Raw genomic sequence first — 18,035 nt, 5'->3', positions numbered from 1 at the left:
AAACTGGGATAATGCTGCTTCTCTCCCGTGAGATCTGCAGATGAAAAACACTGCGTAAGAGCTAAGTATTATTATAGTACCCCCTTCCTCTCATCCCATTAAACTATAGTTTTGGCAAGTGACCCCTTTTGGTGATGAGGTGGCTGGAGGAAATGCTGGGTTTTGCCTTGCACCAGATTACTTTCCTAGGTTCTGTCTACACTGCACACCTTACAACCGTGCGGCTGTGTTGCTGCAGCTGTGCCGTTGTAAGGGGCACTGTGTGGTTGCACTTCAGCGCTGGGAGAGAGCTCTCCCGGCGACAAAATAAAACTACCTCCAGCGAGGAGAAGTAGCTTCATTGATGGGAGCACACTCCTACCGATGAAGCGCAGTCCACACCAGCGGTTTTTGCTGCTAAAAGTTTTATCCTTCAGGGGGGTGTTTTTTCATACCCCTGAGTGACAAAAGTTTTAGCGACGAAAGTGCCACTCTAGACAGAGCCTTAGTTAAACTAGAACTTGAACTGGTTGGTTCTTTGTGGTAGATTTCAGTGCTTCTCACAGCCCAGACTACCCTCATTCACATTGAGTAGTATCTTAATCCAGAAATAGTCACATTGACCTCAATATACATGTGGATTAAGGTACTACTAAGGGTGAGTTTGGTGATCATAATTTGGCCCTACATTATTGAGTCCAGATTCCCCATGTAGTAGAAGACAACCACTACACACACACATACACATAAAAGAATGTCTAATGCTCTTGAAAATTTTCTGGGACAGTAGCTATTTTCCACTACTATAGCATTACTAGATTTTACATTTGTATGTGGTGTGACACTAGTCTAAGTATCTTTCAGCTCACAAATTTGCTTCATAAGGATCACAGACAGTTGCATTCAAAAACTGCAAAATGAAGATGAGCTCATGAATACAGATTAATTAGTGAATCATTCTTTATGACCAGAAGAATAAAGTGCTTTACACACTGAATAAATCATTGAGTATTCTTTGGCTACCACTTACCACACATATTTGGGAGACCTTTCATAGGTTTAAGTGAAACACATTAAAAATTTAATCATCTAAAAATTCATGCTATTGAAATGTTATGCGGTCTAAACAAATTAGCATGGCAGTCAATTTAGAAAACCAAATGTTTGCTCGCATGGGCAATTATTTATAGCTGGATAAAATGATAGATGATGTTCTGCATAAACATTGCTCTTGGATAAAATTAACAGTTTTTTGTTCCATGGTTAATTTTATTAAGGGGAAAATGCTGTTTTAAAAGGCTGTAAATCTTTTTATAAGCACTCTATGGGGGGAAAAAGGCAATAGAGAATATTTTTAGCGAACTGCTGTAAATTTTTAAAAAAACAGTAATACTGGCAAAGGGTATTTTCTCATTACAGTCTGTATTTACTAGTAAAAAAATAATAATTGTAAAAAAGCTACTTAGATTTCACAGTATCTTTCATTCCAAAGATTTCCAAAGTGCTTCACAAACAAACTGAATTCAGCTGGACCGCTCATGTAAATGAAGTTACTAATGCAAGCATGTATTGCACAACTGGATCTTTGAATTGATAGATAATTAATAGTTCATCAAGTGAAGACTCCCTACCCGACTGAAAATGTAAGGGACATTTAGATAGGGAAAACATGGCAACCAGAGTTTGTATGCGACCAGAAGTCTTGAGTTATCACCCCTATTACTTTATTAAAAATACTATGGGATATTTAATGAGCACGCATGGCTAAAACCACTGTTTCTCTACATCTCTCTTAAAAAAAAAAAAAGCAGTAACGTCAGCAGCACAGTCCTCCATAAAACCCTGTACTCGGACACTGATTGAGCAATGGCTGAGAAGAAGTGTGTCATCTACTATATTGAATCACTGAGACCACTTCCCGCAGCATTTAAATGTTCCTCTGGTCTTTCATTCAAATACTGATACAGCATGTGCCCACTGAACTAGTGGGATCATAAGTGCTGGAGCACACAATGGTATGATTCATGAAAAAATCTACAGACATTCTAGACAGGAGTTTCAGTCTGGGCATGAGCCTGGGAACAGTGGTATTTGCAACAATATCTGCATTTCAATTTTCAAGTTCTTGTTTGTTTATGTGACCATTGGGATTTCTACTCTACAGAAAGAGTAACAGGGCTATAATTAAAGCTTGCTAATAGCAAGCAAGCAAATATATTAATGTAATGGCTATGTATTAATGAGATAATATTTGAAAATGCTTTGAAGAGACAGTGCTATAAAGGGGCAAATTAATACTATAATTAGAGTTACGATTTTATCCCGGAGATCACGGAGAGTCATGGAATCTGTGACTTACAAAGACCTCCGTGAGTTCAGCCCCGCGGTTGGGAGCTGCAGGATCCTGCCGCCTCCCACAGCGGCAGGGAGCTGCAAGATACCCCTGCCACCTTAGGCAGTGGGCCCGCAAGCTGCCAGCAGCCAGGGGCAGTGGGGGTACCCCGCAGGTCCCCGCCACTACTGGCAGGGCGGGTACCCTACAGCTCCCCACTGTGGCAGCAGGGCAGAGGGACCCCTGCAGCCCCTGGCTGCTCCCCACTTTGGCAGTGACAGAGGGACCCCTGCAGCTCCCTGGCCACTGCAGCAGGGCAGGGGGACCCCCGCAGCTCCCCACTGCGGTGGTGGCGGCAAACTATGGGGAGGGGGACCCTGCAGCTCCCCTCTGCCACGGGGGGGAGGGGAAGGAGCAGAGGGACCCTGGATCTCTGAGCCCCCATGGGTGGTGAGGGCCTCAGAGCTCCCAGTCCCTTCCAATTTTATCATGGATATTTTTTAGCAAAAGTCAGGAACAGGTCATGGGCTCCAGTGAAGTTTTCTTTATTGCCCATGACCATGCTCACAAACCGGGTAGAATTAGTGGGGGAAGCAAAAGTGGATGGGAATCTGGGAGGCAGTGACCATGAGTTGGTTGAATTCAGGATCCTGACGCAGGGAAAAAAGGTAAGCAGCAGGATACGGACCCTGGACTTCAGGAAAGCAGACTTCGACTCCCTCAGGGAACGGATGGCCAGGATCCCCTAGGGGACTAACATGAAGGGGAAAGGAGTCCAGGAGAGCTGGCTGTATTTCAAGGAATCCCTGTTGAGGTTACAGGGACAAACCATCCCGATGAGTCGAAAGAATAGTAAATATGGCAGGCGACCAGCTTGGCTTAATGGTGAAATCCTAGCGGATCTTAAACATAAAAAAGGAGCTTACAAGAAGTGGAAGGTTGGACATATGACCAGGGAAGAGTATAAAAATATTGCTCGGGCATGTAGGAATGATATCAGGAGGGCCAAATCGCACCTGGAGCTGCAGCTAGCAAGAGATGTCAAGAGTAACAAGAAGGGTTTCTTCAGGTATGTTGGCAACAAGAAGAAAGCCAAGGAAAGTGTGGGCCCCTTACAGAATGAAGGAGGCAACCTCGTGACAAAGGATGTGGAAAAAGCTAATGTACTCAATGCTTTTTTTGCCTCTGTCTTCACTAACAAGGTCAGCTCCCAGACTGCTGCGCTGGGCATCACAAAATGGGGAAGAGATGGCCAGCCCTTTGTGGAGATAGAGGTGGTTAGGGACTATTTAGAAAAGCTGGACGTGCACAAGTCCATGGGGCCGGACGAGTTGCATCCGAGAGTGCTGAAGGAATTGGCGGCTGTGATTGCAGAGCCATTGGCCATTATCTTTGAAAACTCGTGGCGAACGGGGGAAGTCCCGGATGACTGGAAAAAGGCTAATGTAGTGCCAATCTTTAAAAAAGGGAAGAAGGAGGATCCTGGGAACTACAGGCCAGTCAGCCTCACCTCAGTCCCTGGAAAAATCATGGAGCAGGTCCTCAAAGAATCAATCCTGAAGCACTTACATGAGAGGAAAGTGATCAGGAAAAGCCAGCATGGATTCACCAAGGGAAGGTCATGCCTGACTAATCTAATCGCCTTCTATGATGAGATTACTGGTTCTGTGGATGAAGGGAAAGCAGTGGATGTATTGTTTCTTGACTTTAGCAAAGCTTTTGACACGGTCTTGTATTCTTGTCAGCAAGTTAAGGAAGTATGGGCTGGATGAATGCACTATAAGGTGGGTAGAAAGCTGGCTAGATTGTCGGGCTCAACGGGTAGTGATCAATGGCTCCATGTCTAGTTGGCAGCTGGTGTCAAGTGGAGTGCCCCAAGGGTCGGTCCTGGGGCCGGTTTTGTTCAATATCTTCATAAATGATCTGGAGGATGGTATAGATTGCACTCTCAGCAAATTTGCGGATGATACTAAACTGGGAGGAGTGGTAGATACGCTGGAGGGGAGGGATAGGATACAGAAGGACCTAGACAAATTGGAGGATTGGGCCAAAAGAAATCTGATGAGGTTCAATAAGGATAAGTGCAGGGTCCTGCACTTAGGATGGAAGAACCCAATGCACTGCTACAGACTAGGGGCCGAATGGCTAGGCAGCAGTTCTGCGGAAAAGGACCTAGGGGTGACAGTGGATGAGAAGCTGGATATGAGTCAGCAGTGTGCCCTTGTTGCCAAGAAGGCCAATGGCATTTTGGGATGTATAAGTAGGGGCATAGCGAGCAGATCGAGGGACGTGATCGTTCCCCTCTATTCGACATTGGTGAGGCCTCATCTGGAGTACTGTGTCCAGTTTTGGGCCTCACACTACAAGAAGGATGTGGATAAATTGGAGAGAGTCCAGCGAAGGGCAACAAAAATTATTAGGGGTCTAGAACACATGACTTATGAGGAGAGGCTGAGAGAGCTGGGATTGTTTAGCCTGCAGAAGAGAAGAATGAGGGGGGATTTGATAGCTGCTTTCAACTACCTGAAAGGGGGTTCCAAAGAGGATGACTCTAGACTGTTCTCAATGGTAGCAGATGACAGAACAAGGAGTAATGGTCTCAAGTTGCAGGGGGGGGGAGGTTTAGATTGGATATTAGGAAAAACTTTTTCACTAAGAGGGTGGTGAAACACTGGAATGCGTTACCTAGGGAGGTGGTAGAATCTCCTTCCTTAGAGGTTTTTAAGGTCAGGCTTGACAAAGCCCTGGCTGGGATGATTTAACTGGGAATTGGTCCTGCTTCAAGCAGGGGGTTGGACTAGATGACCTTCTGGGGTCCCTTCCAACCCTGATATTCTATGATTCTATGTCCGTAACTTTTACTAAAAATATCCATGACAAAATCTTAGCCTTAATTATAATCATTGTATGTTTGTTTTTCCTCAAGGATCACATCAACCTATTATTACTGGGCTATTATTCCCAGAAGGTAACTTAAAGGGACACTTTCTATTTGAATTTTATGTTCCTGTATTAAGGATATATTGTGAATTGAATGTTTTTTAGATTCTTTATCAAAAAATATATATTATGGTTTTTCTTCTCTCCCGTCTGTTGGGTAGACCCAAAGCACTACTACCAAATGCTCTGCTGTCTTTTTATACAACAGCGTGCTGCCTGTATAACCTACTGTCTAATTGCATCATGGATCTTTTAATGACTAGTCCGCAAAGAGGATAAAAGTCTACTGTTGCTATCTGACAATGGAGGTACTGTAATTCATTAACTCACTTGGTAGGGACCTGTGCGGTGGGTTCTATTCCTGATGGTGACCTGGTTTCAGTTTCATTTTGTTGCTATTTGTAAACACCTAATTGCAGATTCCTGTGAAAGAGTGTGCTTATGAACTCCCACCCAGAGCAGTGCAGGAGAGTGGTGCAGTTTGCCATCAACAAAACAGTGAAACTGAACATACATAAAATGCTGGCAAATGCATAAAAGAAACAAACTTGGGGAAAAAGAAAAGAAAAGAAAAACATACCCCCTTCAATCTCTTCCAACTATAATAGGCTTAGGAGTTACTTGGAACAAGAGAAGGTATAACATTTTCAAATGGCAATGTAAAATTCAAGTTGGTGTCCCTTGGAACAGGAACAATAAAATGTGCCAGAGGATTCTTGAAATAAAACTAAGTCTATAAAGCAATGTTTCAGTGTATCTCATAAGAGCATGTTTGAAAAGTTAGAGATTTCCATACATCAGTATTTCCAGAGGCACAGCAAGCAGACTGCATATAAAAGAAGGGAATTAAAAATAACCTTGTGGGCATGAGAAACTTACTGAAGAAATCACAGATACCGGGAACTAACTTAGACATTTCTTGTTAGATATAAGAATGTATTCTGAACATGCCCTAAAAATTGACTGTATGGAACCCACTGAAAAGACAACAGACCCTCTTTATAGAATGGCTTTTATATCATCAAACCTTCTCCGTGTAATTTTCAGTGCCAGAAAACAAAAGGTCAGCATCCTCCCCATATAAAAATATCTGCCAAATCATTTTTTGTGTTTATCTTAAACAAAGAAATATTAAAATAATGTCCCATTTATTTAAAAGTGTGGCTATGTATCTAAACTGAGATCATCACAAATCTAAATATAGATGTGTGGAAAGGTACAAAGATCAGGAGAAGGCCTTTGTGACATTTAAGATCTCCTTATGTCCCGTACAATATGGAAATAATGTTGATAGCTTGATTTTAGTATAACATTTAAGGGGCCACAAAACACTTGTTATCCTACTAGGATGGTTTTTTTGCCAAGATTGTTTCTCTAACATTTAAAAATGCTTTAAATCCCAACATGATTATGTAATATTGTTTTAATAGTATTAGAATATATGCAGATAAAGCTTTAATTAAAAAGTATGAAATTTACCTTTGCAGTTAATCTGTTGATTTGCAATGTCACATTCCAAAAACATTTAAATGTTTTAATTATAACAGTGCAAACAAAAATAAGCTTACACTAACAGTGAGCAATTTATTCAACTACTGAAAGTTCCTTCGGTTTTATTTTGTCACAATAGCGTATCATGTTGTCTAATCAAGTTTGCTGGTGAGGGTGGGGAGTAATGAAAATGTATGTGGCTACTACTTCTCCATCAAAAGTTTATGGGGATTTTTAGCATTTGAATTCAGTATACATTCACGGCACATTATAGATTCTGGTGCTAAAGAGCTTTGTATTCGCTACCACTGAAGGGGCCAGAAGTGAAAACATGGAACTTTGGATCCTCCACATGATTGTGGTTGTTTTGCTTATCTTCCCATCACTGTGTAAAATGAACAGCTGGTGTATAAACAAACATTTACACGTACGCCATGCAAGGTGAAAAATTTTGCTTGATACTCATTAATCACTATGGAATAATTGTCACATCACCACTTTTTGACGGCTTTCTGAAGTCCAAAATGACTTACCTTTTTTACCTAGCCCAACCCTGAATTGGGATCTTGAGGATAAACTTCTCCATGCTCTTCTTTCTGTTCATTTACATGGAGCAGTTTCACAACTCACTATCTGGATAAATTTGATACTAAAGCTGTTGCTATATAGTTTAAATGTCATTCTGGGGTATATACACCCTACAGAGTCATGGAAAGTAGGTCTAGAATTGGACTCAACAGGTATTTTCAAGCTGTTGAACTTAATCATCAATATATGACTGCTGATAAAGTTTTTAAACATGAATAAAAAAATAATACATCAGTAACATAATATTAAATAAGTAATTTTAAGGGGGTTATTTATCATCAAATGTACACATATCCAATTTATCACTCAACTTACGGAAGAAACAGCAGACAAAATCTCAACAGTGCTGGTGCTCAAGGTAACATAAGGGATCAGTTTAGGACTTATCCCAGCTTCCCTGAAGATGCTGTTTGTGTAGTACCAGATCTATATTAAAATACAAAATAAATGCTTCATTAGCTGTCATAGTTTGAAAAAGAGGACTTGAACATTTAATTTGAATATATAAATAGAAGATTTAAAAAAAACCCAAATAATATTGCACGACGAGCTGCCTGAAAGTGTTGAAGTGACTATAAATCTTAAATTGGGGCACATGATCGATGTATAATTTTTTGTTTCTTCACTCACAAATCAAGAACTTTGAGCAAAAAATGGATAAAACCTAAAAGGCAAATTATAAAAGCTGAAATACAATATTGGGTCTAATTCTGTACTGCCTTACGCCTTGTGAGGTGACCTGTAATATTTACACCTGTGCATAATAGACTGAAAAGGGGGAGTAAAACACAACCAAGTCACTAAACTAGTATCTTACACCCACTCTGCACAAGTGCAAATGGCTACACAAGATGCACGGCAGTACAGAATATCTAGGGCCCAACCCAGCAAGGTACTGATGTGATGGCTGACATCTTGGCCAACACTTTGCACACTGAACTGGAGGACCCCCAGAACTACAAGCCTGAGCTACTACAACTTGGCCTCTCTAGTTCGGGGCTGTATCAACTCATCTCCCCTATGGACTGGCACAGAGTGGGACTTTAACACACATTCACCAGTGGGTTACACTGAGTGCCCGCAAGTGGCCCACAAGTCAATCAAAGGCATTCAGTATCTTGATGAATATGGCCCTTGGCAAGTAAATGACAGCACAGAAACATGGCACATTCTAAAACCTCTACAGGCCAATAGATTTTTGGGAAGGGCTGGATGAAGCTGATTTGTATTTTCTACAGTTAGTAAGGACTGCTTTCTACCTAGACGGTCGTACACCATGTAATGTGCTTGTGCTTTAAAATAATGTGTCTGGGCAATACCAAAGCATCAGCTACTGTTCAGAGAAGTGAAAACTGTAAACATTTATTTGAAATCTGAGATTCTTGGACAGAAGGAAATGAGACAAAGAAAATCAGATGCCAAAACATGCAATGTGATGCAACCGTAAAGCAGAAACATCTGGCGGACAGAGAGAAGGGATGTCTTTGATTACCAGAGAAGGAGAAAAATAACGGATTGCTAGAAGGATGTGAAGTCTCTAAAATAAAGCCCGTCACCTGCCATATTGAAAATGAAAGCCATAAACAACATCTTGGCATGTTGAGTGAATGGGCTTGGGAGAGATTGACAATCCTCCCACTCCAAACAAGATGCCAGCAGACGACCAAAGCCTCTTCAAAGGGAAGCTAAGTTTAATAAGCCCAGTGGGGCATATGAACCTCACTGAGGGGAAGTCAAGCCTGAGAAGTCCACCAAAGCACCTGGGTCTTAAGGGATCCTAGTGAGGGTGTCTGAACTCAAGCAGCCCAGAGAGTATGTGACACCACATTCTGACTTGGTGCCTTGTGTGGGTGGAGCTTAGAAGAGTATTACCATCTTGTTCACCCAATTCTGACCCGTGGACAATATGATTCTATTAAAAAATGGTTCAGCTCAACTAGACATGGCAGAAACAAAAAGCAAAGGGAGCATTCATGTCCCTGTGCAATTCACATGCCAAGGAATAACTGTTTGAGAGAAGAATAACCAGTGCCAATGATTTATTTTAGTAATCTGGATAAAATATTTCAGCATCTTTGCCCTTAAACATAATTTACAAAATAAAATTAATCTTTGTTGATTGTCTATCAGAAACTTTTTATCCCTCAAAATTCTATCTTAAGTTGCACATGGTGTATGTTAAGCAGTTTTAAATTAATTATATTAAATATGAAGCAGGAGAGAAAAGGAACAGATCAAATTCACCAGTGATGAGAAATTATATTCATTTCATTTAGTTTTATGTGTACTTTAGGGCTGAGATACTTTATTATTAATTTATATTTTGAAGTTAATTCCTTGTCCATGGTATATAGATTTATCATATACAACTTTTTATTAACCAGTAGAACTAATACAGCTTTCTTTTGAATACTGTGATTGATTGTTTAATGATTCACCATAATTACATCTAGTAGTATGATCATCAATGTCTTCATTATAGTTTCTGGTGCATCTAGAAAATAATGTACTTGGTGGAATTAAATGGTGAGATTTTTTATTACAAGATAAAGCCTTAGAAGGAAATAATTGCTAGATATACTCCTCAAGATACCAGCTGGACAATTACAGAAGGCAGCCACTTGGTAATCTCCCGTGGGAATGATCTGAAGCTCTTGGATAAATGTGGAAGGATCAGTCCAATCTTTTTTCTGACACACCCATCTGGGCAAGACATATGGCAAGCCCTGCCTGGCTAGTAGGCCACCACAGGCCAGCTGGATCTTAGAGTTTAATATTATGAAGGATTTTCACATTGTAAAGAACTCCCAGTTGAAATCAGAGAAAAATGTTAATCCACTTAAAATACTGTGTCTGTGTGAGAATGGATTTATTGAGTGCTTGCGACTGAGTAGGCAAAATACTTGCTCATGGGCCAAATCCTGATTGCCACATAGTCCCACTGGTTTCAGTGGGATTCCTATGGAAGTTATGTCAAGTCTGTAAGAATAATGGTTGCATGGTTGAGAAACAAAAGGCTATACTTATTTTTTAATTCTCTCTCAAAATTAAAACAACGTTATCTCAAGAAACCTGCACCAGGAGAGGGTGGGTGCCTGCAAGCGCACAATCTTATTTTCCTGCCCAAAGGACAGTAGCATCTTTCTCTCTCAGTCCCACTGTCCCGACTGGGGGCCTAATCCAAAATCCACTGAAATCAACTGGAGTTATTTGCACTGGCTTCGGTGGGGTTTGGATCAGGCCCAATCTGAGAAAACAGTATACACCATGCAAGACATCATATACTTGCACTGTTCTACTTTTAGATCCTATAGGGAAGAAAGAACCTGCTTGTTCTTTGTGCCCTCCTATATGATGAATAATCTGTAGATTCCAATAGACATTAAAATGGCAATTTCCACAAGATAACAGGATTCCAACATATGCCTAAGTGTGAGGACACTTTCTGTGTACCAAGAGATTTTTTCAGAAATGCTTAGCATTCCTCAAACTAAGTCTCTGATTACGTTTTCAAGATTACAGTGGATGTTTATACTGGTGAAGAATTCAAAGCTCAGGTATGCACATGTACAGAAGCACGGTCCTGATTTAGCAAAGTATTTAACCATATTCCTAACTTTAAGTAATCGATGGAAGTATGCATCCACTTAAATTTAGGACTGTGCTTAAATACCTTCCTGAATTTAGTCTTAAATAAGGAATTCAAGGAGACATATTTCCCAAGTGAGAAATGAACATACTGGATAAGTTACTGTGAAATATGATTGATGCAAATAGTGTAATTAAGTTAAAAAAAACAGCTGGGGCAACACTGTCATTGAACATGTGCATGATTTCCATTTACCTCAATGGGAGCCCAGTAAATATATCAAAGAGCTGAATTTAGCTATGATTTGATTTTGCAGGAAAAGAGTAGAGAGGGCTATAAAATTGACATCAACCAAAGAAAAGCAGCAGCAGGTATGTCCAGGTACCTTACCCTCTTCTTAGAATGTCTTAAGTTCTTAGTGGCATAACAAAGAAAAGTGAAACAGTGATTCAGTATGTACTTTAGCCAATTTCTATTACACAGCAGCTTTCTTGCAGGCATCTCAGAAGGTTTTACAATAATAATAATTTAACTAGAAAATCAGTTTCAAATCTTAATTCAAAACTCAACTTGTGTAACAAATTTTACATAATTGGCAGAATTATATGGAAAAAGAAACAAAAGAAAAAATGAGATAAAAATACCTAATTCCTACAATTACAGGGCACTGTCAATTGATATTTCTATATGGAGCTTGATTTCAAAATGTGCCTACCTAAAATAAATGCTGCATTAGTTTTGGAATATGTACAATAGTTTTAAAAAAATTATACCCCACCAGGAAAGATATGGTATTTTGCTCTTAAAGCATGTCATATTTCATTGGAGCTGGTCAATTTTGGTCTTTCAAATATGCCAAAAGTCACACATTTCTCCTTATATCCCTGAAAATATATCTATGGGATTTTTTAAACAATGCAAGCACATAACTTTATTAGTCTGTGTTACTTACTGTAGGTGTCATTTATTTCATTTATAAATTGAGTTGATAAACTGTAACAAAGAATGCGTGACAAGATAATTCCATTTCATTTCATCTCAAAATATCCACAACAAGGAACAAAAAACCCTGTCATCAGCACTGAAATCTTGCAGTTAGAAGAAAACAATATCTACTGTGCTAGGTTTTTTCTAGTGTATCCTAAAAATTGAAGAAAATCTTTTAGACTTCTTTCTCGTATGTGTTGAAAAGTTTTTCTGTTACCTGGGTTACATTTCCAATTCATTATTCTGCAGTACGATCTTAGACAAATCACTTTAGGTAACATTTTCAAAAGTGCCTACATGACTTTTAAGGTATGTCCACACTGCAGCTAGGAGTGAGCCTCCCAGTCTGGGTAGACAGACTTGCACTACCGTGCTAAATACAGCAACGTTGACGTTGCAGCACTAAGGGAGGCTTGGACAAGGCATTTGTGCACATGCCCATCCTGCCCCTTGAATCCTAGCTCAGGTGGCTATCCTGAGCCTATGCCAGGGCTGCAAGAGCCAAACCACTATTTTTTGCACTCTAGCATGAGTCCTGCTAATATGAGTCTATCTATCTGGGCAGGTGCCTTGCTCCCAGCTGTAGTGTAGATAGACCCTTAAAGGCTCACTTTTGCAAACTGGGACTTATGCTCCTAAGAGCATGAGTCTTACTGAAAATCAAAGGGACTTAGGCCTCTAAATGCCTAAGTCACTTGTGAAAATGTTACCCCCAGGAGACCCCAATTAGAGCTGGGCAAATAACTGATTTTTCAGTTCACTGGCAGTTAAAAAAAAATTGGGTCGGGTTGAACCAAACCCAAAAATTGTGATTGTGAATGACTGTGAATTGCCACTATGAATGAGGGGGGAGAAGGGGGAAGGAGCGGGGAAAGTGTGTGAGAGAGAGAGAACAATGCATACACAATGTCAGGTGTGCCAGAGGGAATGAACAGAACAGGTAATCTTCAAGTGATCCACCCCTGTCATCCATTTCCAGCTTCTGGCAAACAGAGGTTAGGGACACCATCACGAGGAATAGCAGAGAAATGATAAATTATGAAAATAGTCAAGTATGAGAACATATAAATACTGATTAACAAAAGATGTGACCCATTAGCAGGCTGGATACTGAAAAGGAATACTTACAGCATTTAGCCCACAGAGCTGGTAGCAGGCCATGGTGATGATCACAGTAATGATCTGCCAGTGTACAGAGCGGTTTCTCAGAAGTTGAAGGACAGACTCTAATTTAACATTTCTCTGTGCTTCACTCTCTTCTAATTCATGAGACACATCATCTTTCCCAAGGAAGGTCTGGAATGCTGCAAATGGACAATCGGATACCTTAGTAAGAAACCTAATATGCTTTATTTTAAAAAACAGGTGAGTTTCGCAAAAGTTGAATACATTTAAAAACACACAATGTTTTTCACCTCTTTAGTGTAGCTATTTGGCTCCCTTTTTATTGAGCGTGGCCTAGCTTACCACCATCACTACAATGGAATGCAATTTTGGGGCCCAGTCCTGCAAGCTGCTGAGCTTGCTCGACTCCAGCCAAAGGCAATGGCCGTCAAGGCCATTCAGCATCTTGCAAGATCAGTCACTTTCTTTTATTTTGCGTCTTTCATACAAATTCTATCTCCAAAATACTTTACCAAGTCAAAACAATACAAAAGACAATGGAGGATGTAAACTGAAGGAAATTTTAACCAGGATTTCACAAGTGGTGCTGAACACCTCATTTGGTCCTGACTACCCATGTAGCCAACCAGTTGAGCACCTGTTGACACTCATCATCAGAATGGCAATTTTTGGTAGCATAGGCAAGGTTTTAGTCGGAAGACCAAAAGCAGAGGGGAAAACTACATTACAATGCATAGGAAAGGGAGAAGTGGGACATTTAAAGATGTGATTTAAAAAGAAACAGTTGTGGAGGCAAAGATATATAGGAAGGGAGAATTAATTTCACCTACAGCTACAAAGACTTACATGGAGCTTGACTGATAAATAAGATGACAGGGTCCTTGCCTCAAGAAGGTAACCTTTTAAGAGACTCATCTCGCTCCCATCGAGTCCCAAATGATTTGGAACTTTAGTGACCTGAAAATCCCACCTCTCCAGCTCTGTGATAGCGCAGCAATTTTGATCAGTGGAGGCACTAGAGGCAATTGCCCCCTGATTTCACAGGAAAGAGCCTTAATGTCTGAATTAAATGAACATTTATTTAAATTAAAATAAATAAGAGGTCATTTTATGTACAGCATATAAACGCTTTTAGTTACATAGCATCTGTATTTGTGTGCCAATACATTCTCCCTCCTCCCCTTCTCTCTGTTTATGTTACAATACAATACAGATTCTTTACATTAAAGAAGAGAAAAAACTTAGGAGGAAGTCTGGAATTCACACAGAACTATTTAACATTGATTGTAACAGATCTATGCATCCAATGTACCTATGGTATCTCTCTAGCACCTATCACCACAATATCCAGAAGAAAGGAGGGATTTTCCAAAGCACTAGCCTAACTCAGTTCCATAAAGGTTAATGGGAGTTTTACCATGGACTTTAAAAAGAGCGGTGTTAGACCAAGCAAATGGGTGAAAATCCCACCTAACAAATGCAAGTAGCAATGAGATCAAGAGACTTTGTTTCTGAAGATGAAACAGACTGAAAAGTAATGAGAAAAAGCAGAAAGGTGCAATTATTATAAGCCAAGAAAGAACATACATTTGGGGCTGAAAGATTTTACCCTTCCTAAAACAATAAACAACTTCTTTATGTAGACAGATTACAGCCAAGGATTCAACTCCTTGGTGTATTAAATGGTTGGAAAGAATTACCCAAAGCAGTTAGTATTTTCCCAGTTCCCATACATAGAAAACTGGGAATCTAATTCACACCACTTTCCTTATGTCACTGTTTATACCTCATTAACATGCATCAGCCAAAAAACAAAAAACCTAAACCACCTTGATGCAATAACAATGTGTGAGGATTTACTGCATTAACTTTTCACTGTGAACAATAAGAGCTTTCTACTGCATTCATGCACAAAACATTTCCAGAAGCATTAGTCACTTTTCAAAGAACCCTTAATTTTGAAGTCGTCCTATGGGTGTGCTATAAATTGCTGATATTTTTATTAAAATCTCCAAGAACATGTCCTGGGGGTTGGCTTCATAACATATATTTAAATGTTTGACACCTTGGAATTATTTCTGCTACAGAGAATCAATTGCATTATAAAGGCTCCTGTAACCAGGCTGTTCTGAACACTGTAGGAAGCAAGTCTCAAAAACAATTATTTACTCAGCAGGCCACTTAAAATTCCTCCTTTTAAGGAAATAATAGCAGTTATTATTATTTTATTAGGAAGGAAAATGATAGCGTTGCTTTGATTTTCCTGAGAAAGAAAAAAGCGGACTTTTGGCTTATTCACATTATTCACAGCTTTGCAAAGTATTATCTACAGAGGCATAATGTGCACGCCACTCTTTTAGACCGTACCAAGGACTTGGATATCTAATAAAGACAGATACACTGAGTCACGACGATTGAAACGCCCACATTCCATTTAAGGTCTAAAATTCCTGGACTGTAGCATTGTCTAGCAAAGAAATAGGCCATACTGTGGAATTTTAATGTTATTAAGAACATCACCCAAATCAAACAAAAACCCCATAATATCAATGTTCCAGGACCTGCGTTAGCTACCAGTTCAGTTCTCAGTGGAATTAAAAAGGACCTAGCCAAAATCTTCAGAACTGTCTAGCAATTTTGGACACCTCCATTTTTTTCATGCCCAACTTGAGACCTCTTAGGGCCTGTCTACATTCAACTAAACACCAGCAGATGGCCTGTGTCAACTGATGTGGGCTTGTGGGTCATAAGCTGTGAGGCTGTGGTGTGGACATTCTGGCTCAGGGTGGAGTCTGGGCTCTGGGACCTTCTCCCAGCGCAGGATCCCAGAGCCTGGAATCCAGCTCGAGCCTGAACATCTACACAGCCCCATGGCTGAGCCCCAGAAGCCTGAGTCAGCTAACATGGACCAACTGTGGGTCTTTAATTGAAGTGTAGACAGACCCTTTAAAGAGTCTAATTTTCAGGGCTGGTTGCTGATCACCTCCTGAAAATATGGTGAGTCAAGCTGGGCACCCAAAACAGAGGCAAACAAAAACAGTAGTCACTTTTGAAAATCTTGGGTCATTAGCTTTAACCTATAGCAACCTAACTACTTTGAGAGCTGCATTCTCAAGAGACCTCATCTCTCAATGCTCCATTCTACCATCCCTGACCAAGAGAGGCATCCGTACAGGATCCCACTTCATTCGGAAGAAAGGGGGCTGCTAGCAGAGCATTATACCTAAAGGGCTTTTTCTTCCACAACTCACAGTTTTCCCTTTGGTGCAACACAGACAAGGCTATTTTTTAAACCTTCTGGCACACTGCTTAGATTCATCTAATTATGCAGGTCTTTTGAGCAGAGGTAGGTTAATAAACAAATCTTAATTGTTTTGTGGTTGGGGCCAAGGAAGTGTCCTTTTCTCATGGACAAATTATAATTCATTGAATTATACTTTTTAAATGATGTAAGTAATTCTTGTTTAAATTATTGTAATGTATGTAGAACTTGGTATAAACTGTAAAAGTAGAAGTAAATCTAGGTATTAGTATATTTAATGACCGACCTACCTACCTATCTCCATATTATATTCTTTATTGTTAAGGATGGTAATATTGAAGAACACCACATAAGGAAGGTAATTAGAAGTACAACATTAAAGAGCTTCACATATTTTTAATGCATCTGTTTTATTTTTTTATTGGTGTAAATCAGGTCAGTGAACAATTTTCTTCATTTTTCCTGTTCTCAGAACTCTCAACATCCCTGTAGGGCATGCAGTCAAAATACAGGTGCAGTCAAGTAAAAAGGAAGCAATCTGTCCACTCTGCACAGGGGGTTTGGTATATTTCTAACCAGAGGAGGAAGTCAAAAATTGTTAATACAGAAAATGATTAATCGAGCACAAGGTAGGAAAAAAAAGCATTTTCCTTTCCCTCCCTGCAGTTCAGAATAGAGATGTAACTGTCAACAGCAAAACATCACAAATACGTGAAACACCAGTAAATCAATGAATGCCAACAAACCACTATTTCCCTACATTAATGCATAGTATAGAGCACACTTGTACAATGCTGTATCCTTTCCAGCAGATTTAACAAGATTTTGTGTTACTCAACACTTATCCTGAAATTTCCTCCAACCCCCCAATTCCAATAATGTCAGAAATATAATTTTATACGTTAATAACATTATTTGTTAGGATTTTTCAAGCCTGCTTGACTAAGGAAGAATATGCCTGGAAAAGTGGTAGAAAGCTCAGACACTCGTATCATTTAAACTCAGCAAAGTACAAAGATAATAAACTGAAGGAAATAAATCCTGCACTGGCCGGGAGATGGCCAGTGTGCAGTAATGGGGCTTTTCAGTCAGTTATGTCTAATTTTATTAACTTAAATTTTTTAATTTGAGTTGTTGGAATTGCATGCAATAGCAATTTTTGTCCTGGCAAAAAGAAATGATTTGTTTCACTTTTACCCAACCTGGAACACTTACTTTTCCATCTGTGGCTGGCTGGCTTTTTATCTTTATAAGAAAGCTTTATTTTCACTTCTTTCCTGTTGTGCCATAATGACTCAGGACTTATTCCTCTGGCATCTCTTAGACTTCTTTCCCCCTGGTCTTTTATTTCTCTCGGGCAACTATGTGCCAGATACTTTACACTCAAATGCTAGAATCATAATGATTGGTAATAGGACATGGAAACTTTCAACTCTAAACCACTAGCTCAAATTCATCTCAGATCAGTGAAGAAACGAGTTGGTGTCTTAACCTAGTTGTTAGTCTCCAGGTGCACATACCACAAAGCCCATCATCACAAATGTACAGTTCTGTTGGCAGTCCTAGCCAAGGTTTCTATCTGCACACAATGGACTACCATCAGAACTTTAGTAGAGGCAAGGGTTAGAGTGGCACAGATATGCTTGCAGTGATGCTGAGCACCCTGCCTCCAATCATCAGACCAGTTTATGCTAGGCACTCAAACATTGCTAATTGCTTTTGATAATCTTGGCTGTAACATT

The 18,035-nt window shown here is 39.9% G+C and overlaps 1 protein-coding gene across 3 annotated transcripts in view; it reads right to left on the bottom strand.

The window, feature by feature from the left end:
* The window catches only part of SLC2A9 (solute carrier family 2 member 9), a 207,451-nt gene that overhangs the window by 79,914 nt on the left and 109,502 nt on the right, over window positions 1-18,035 (bottom strand). For all 3 annotated transcript variants that reach the window (XM_073342503.1, XM_073342505.2, XM_073342506.2), the window contains 2 exons: window positions 13,035-13,210; window positions 7,646-7,756 (listed from right to left, as the gene is read on the bottom strand). In XM_073342503.1, the coding sequence (XP_073198604.1) occupies window positions 7,646-7,756; window positions 13,035-13,210 (287 nt within the window). The remainder of the gene's footprint in view (window positions 1-7,645; window positions 7,757-13,034; window positions 13,211-18,035) is intronic.

Source organism: Lepidochelys kempii, chromosome 4 (assembly GCF_965140285.1).
Source record: "Lepidochelys kempii isolate rLepKem1 chromosome 4, rLepKem1.hap1, whole genome shotgun sequence".
Taxonomy (NCBI): domain Eukaryota; kingdom Metazoa; phylum Chordata; order Testudines; family Cheloniidae; genus Lepidochelys; species Lepidochelys kempii.
This window is presented reverse-complemented; position numbering and strand designations above follow the sequence as displayed.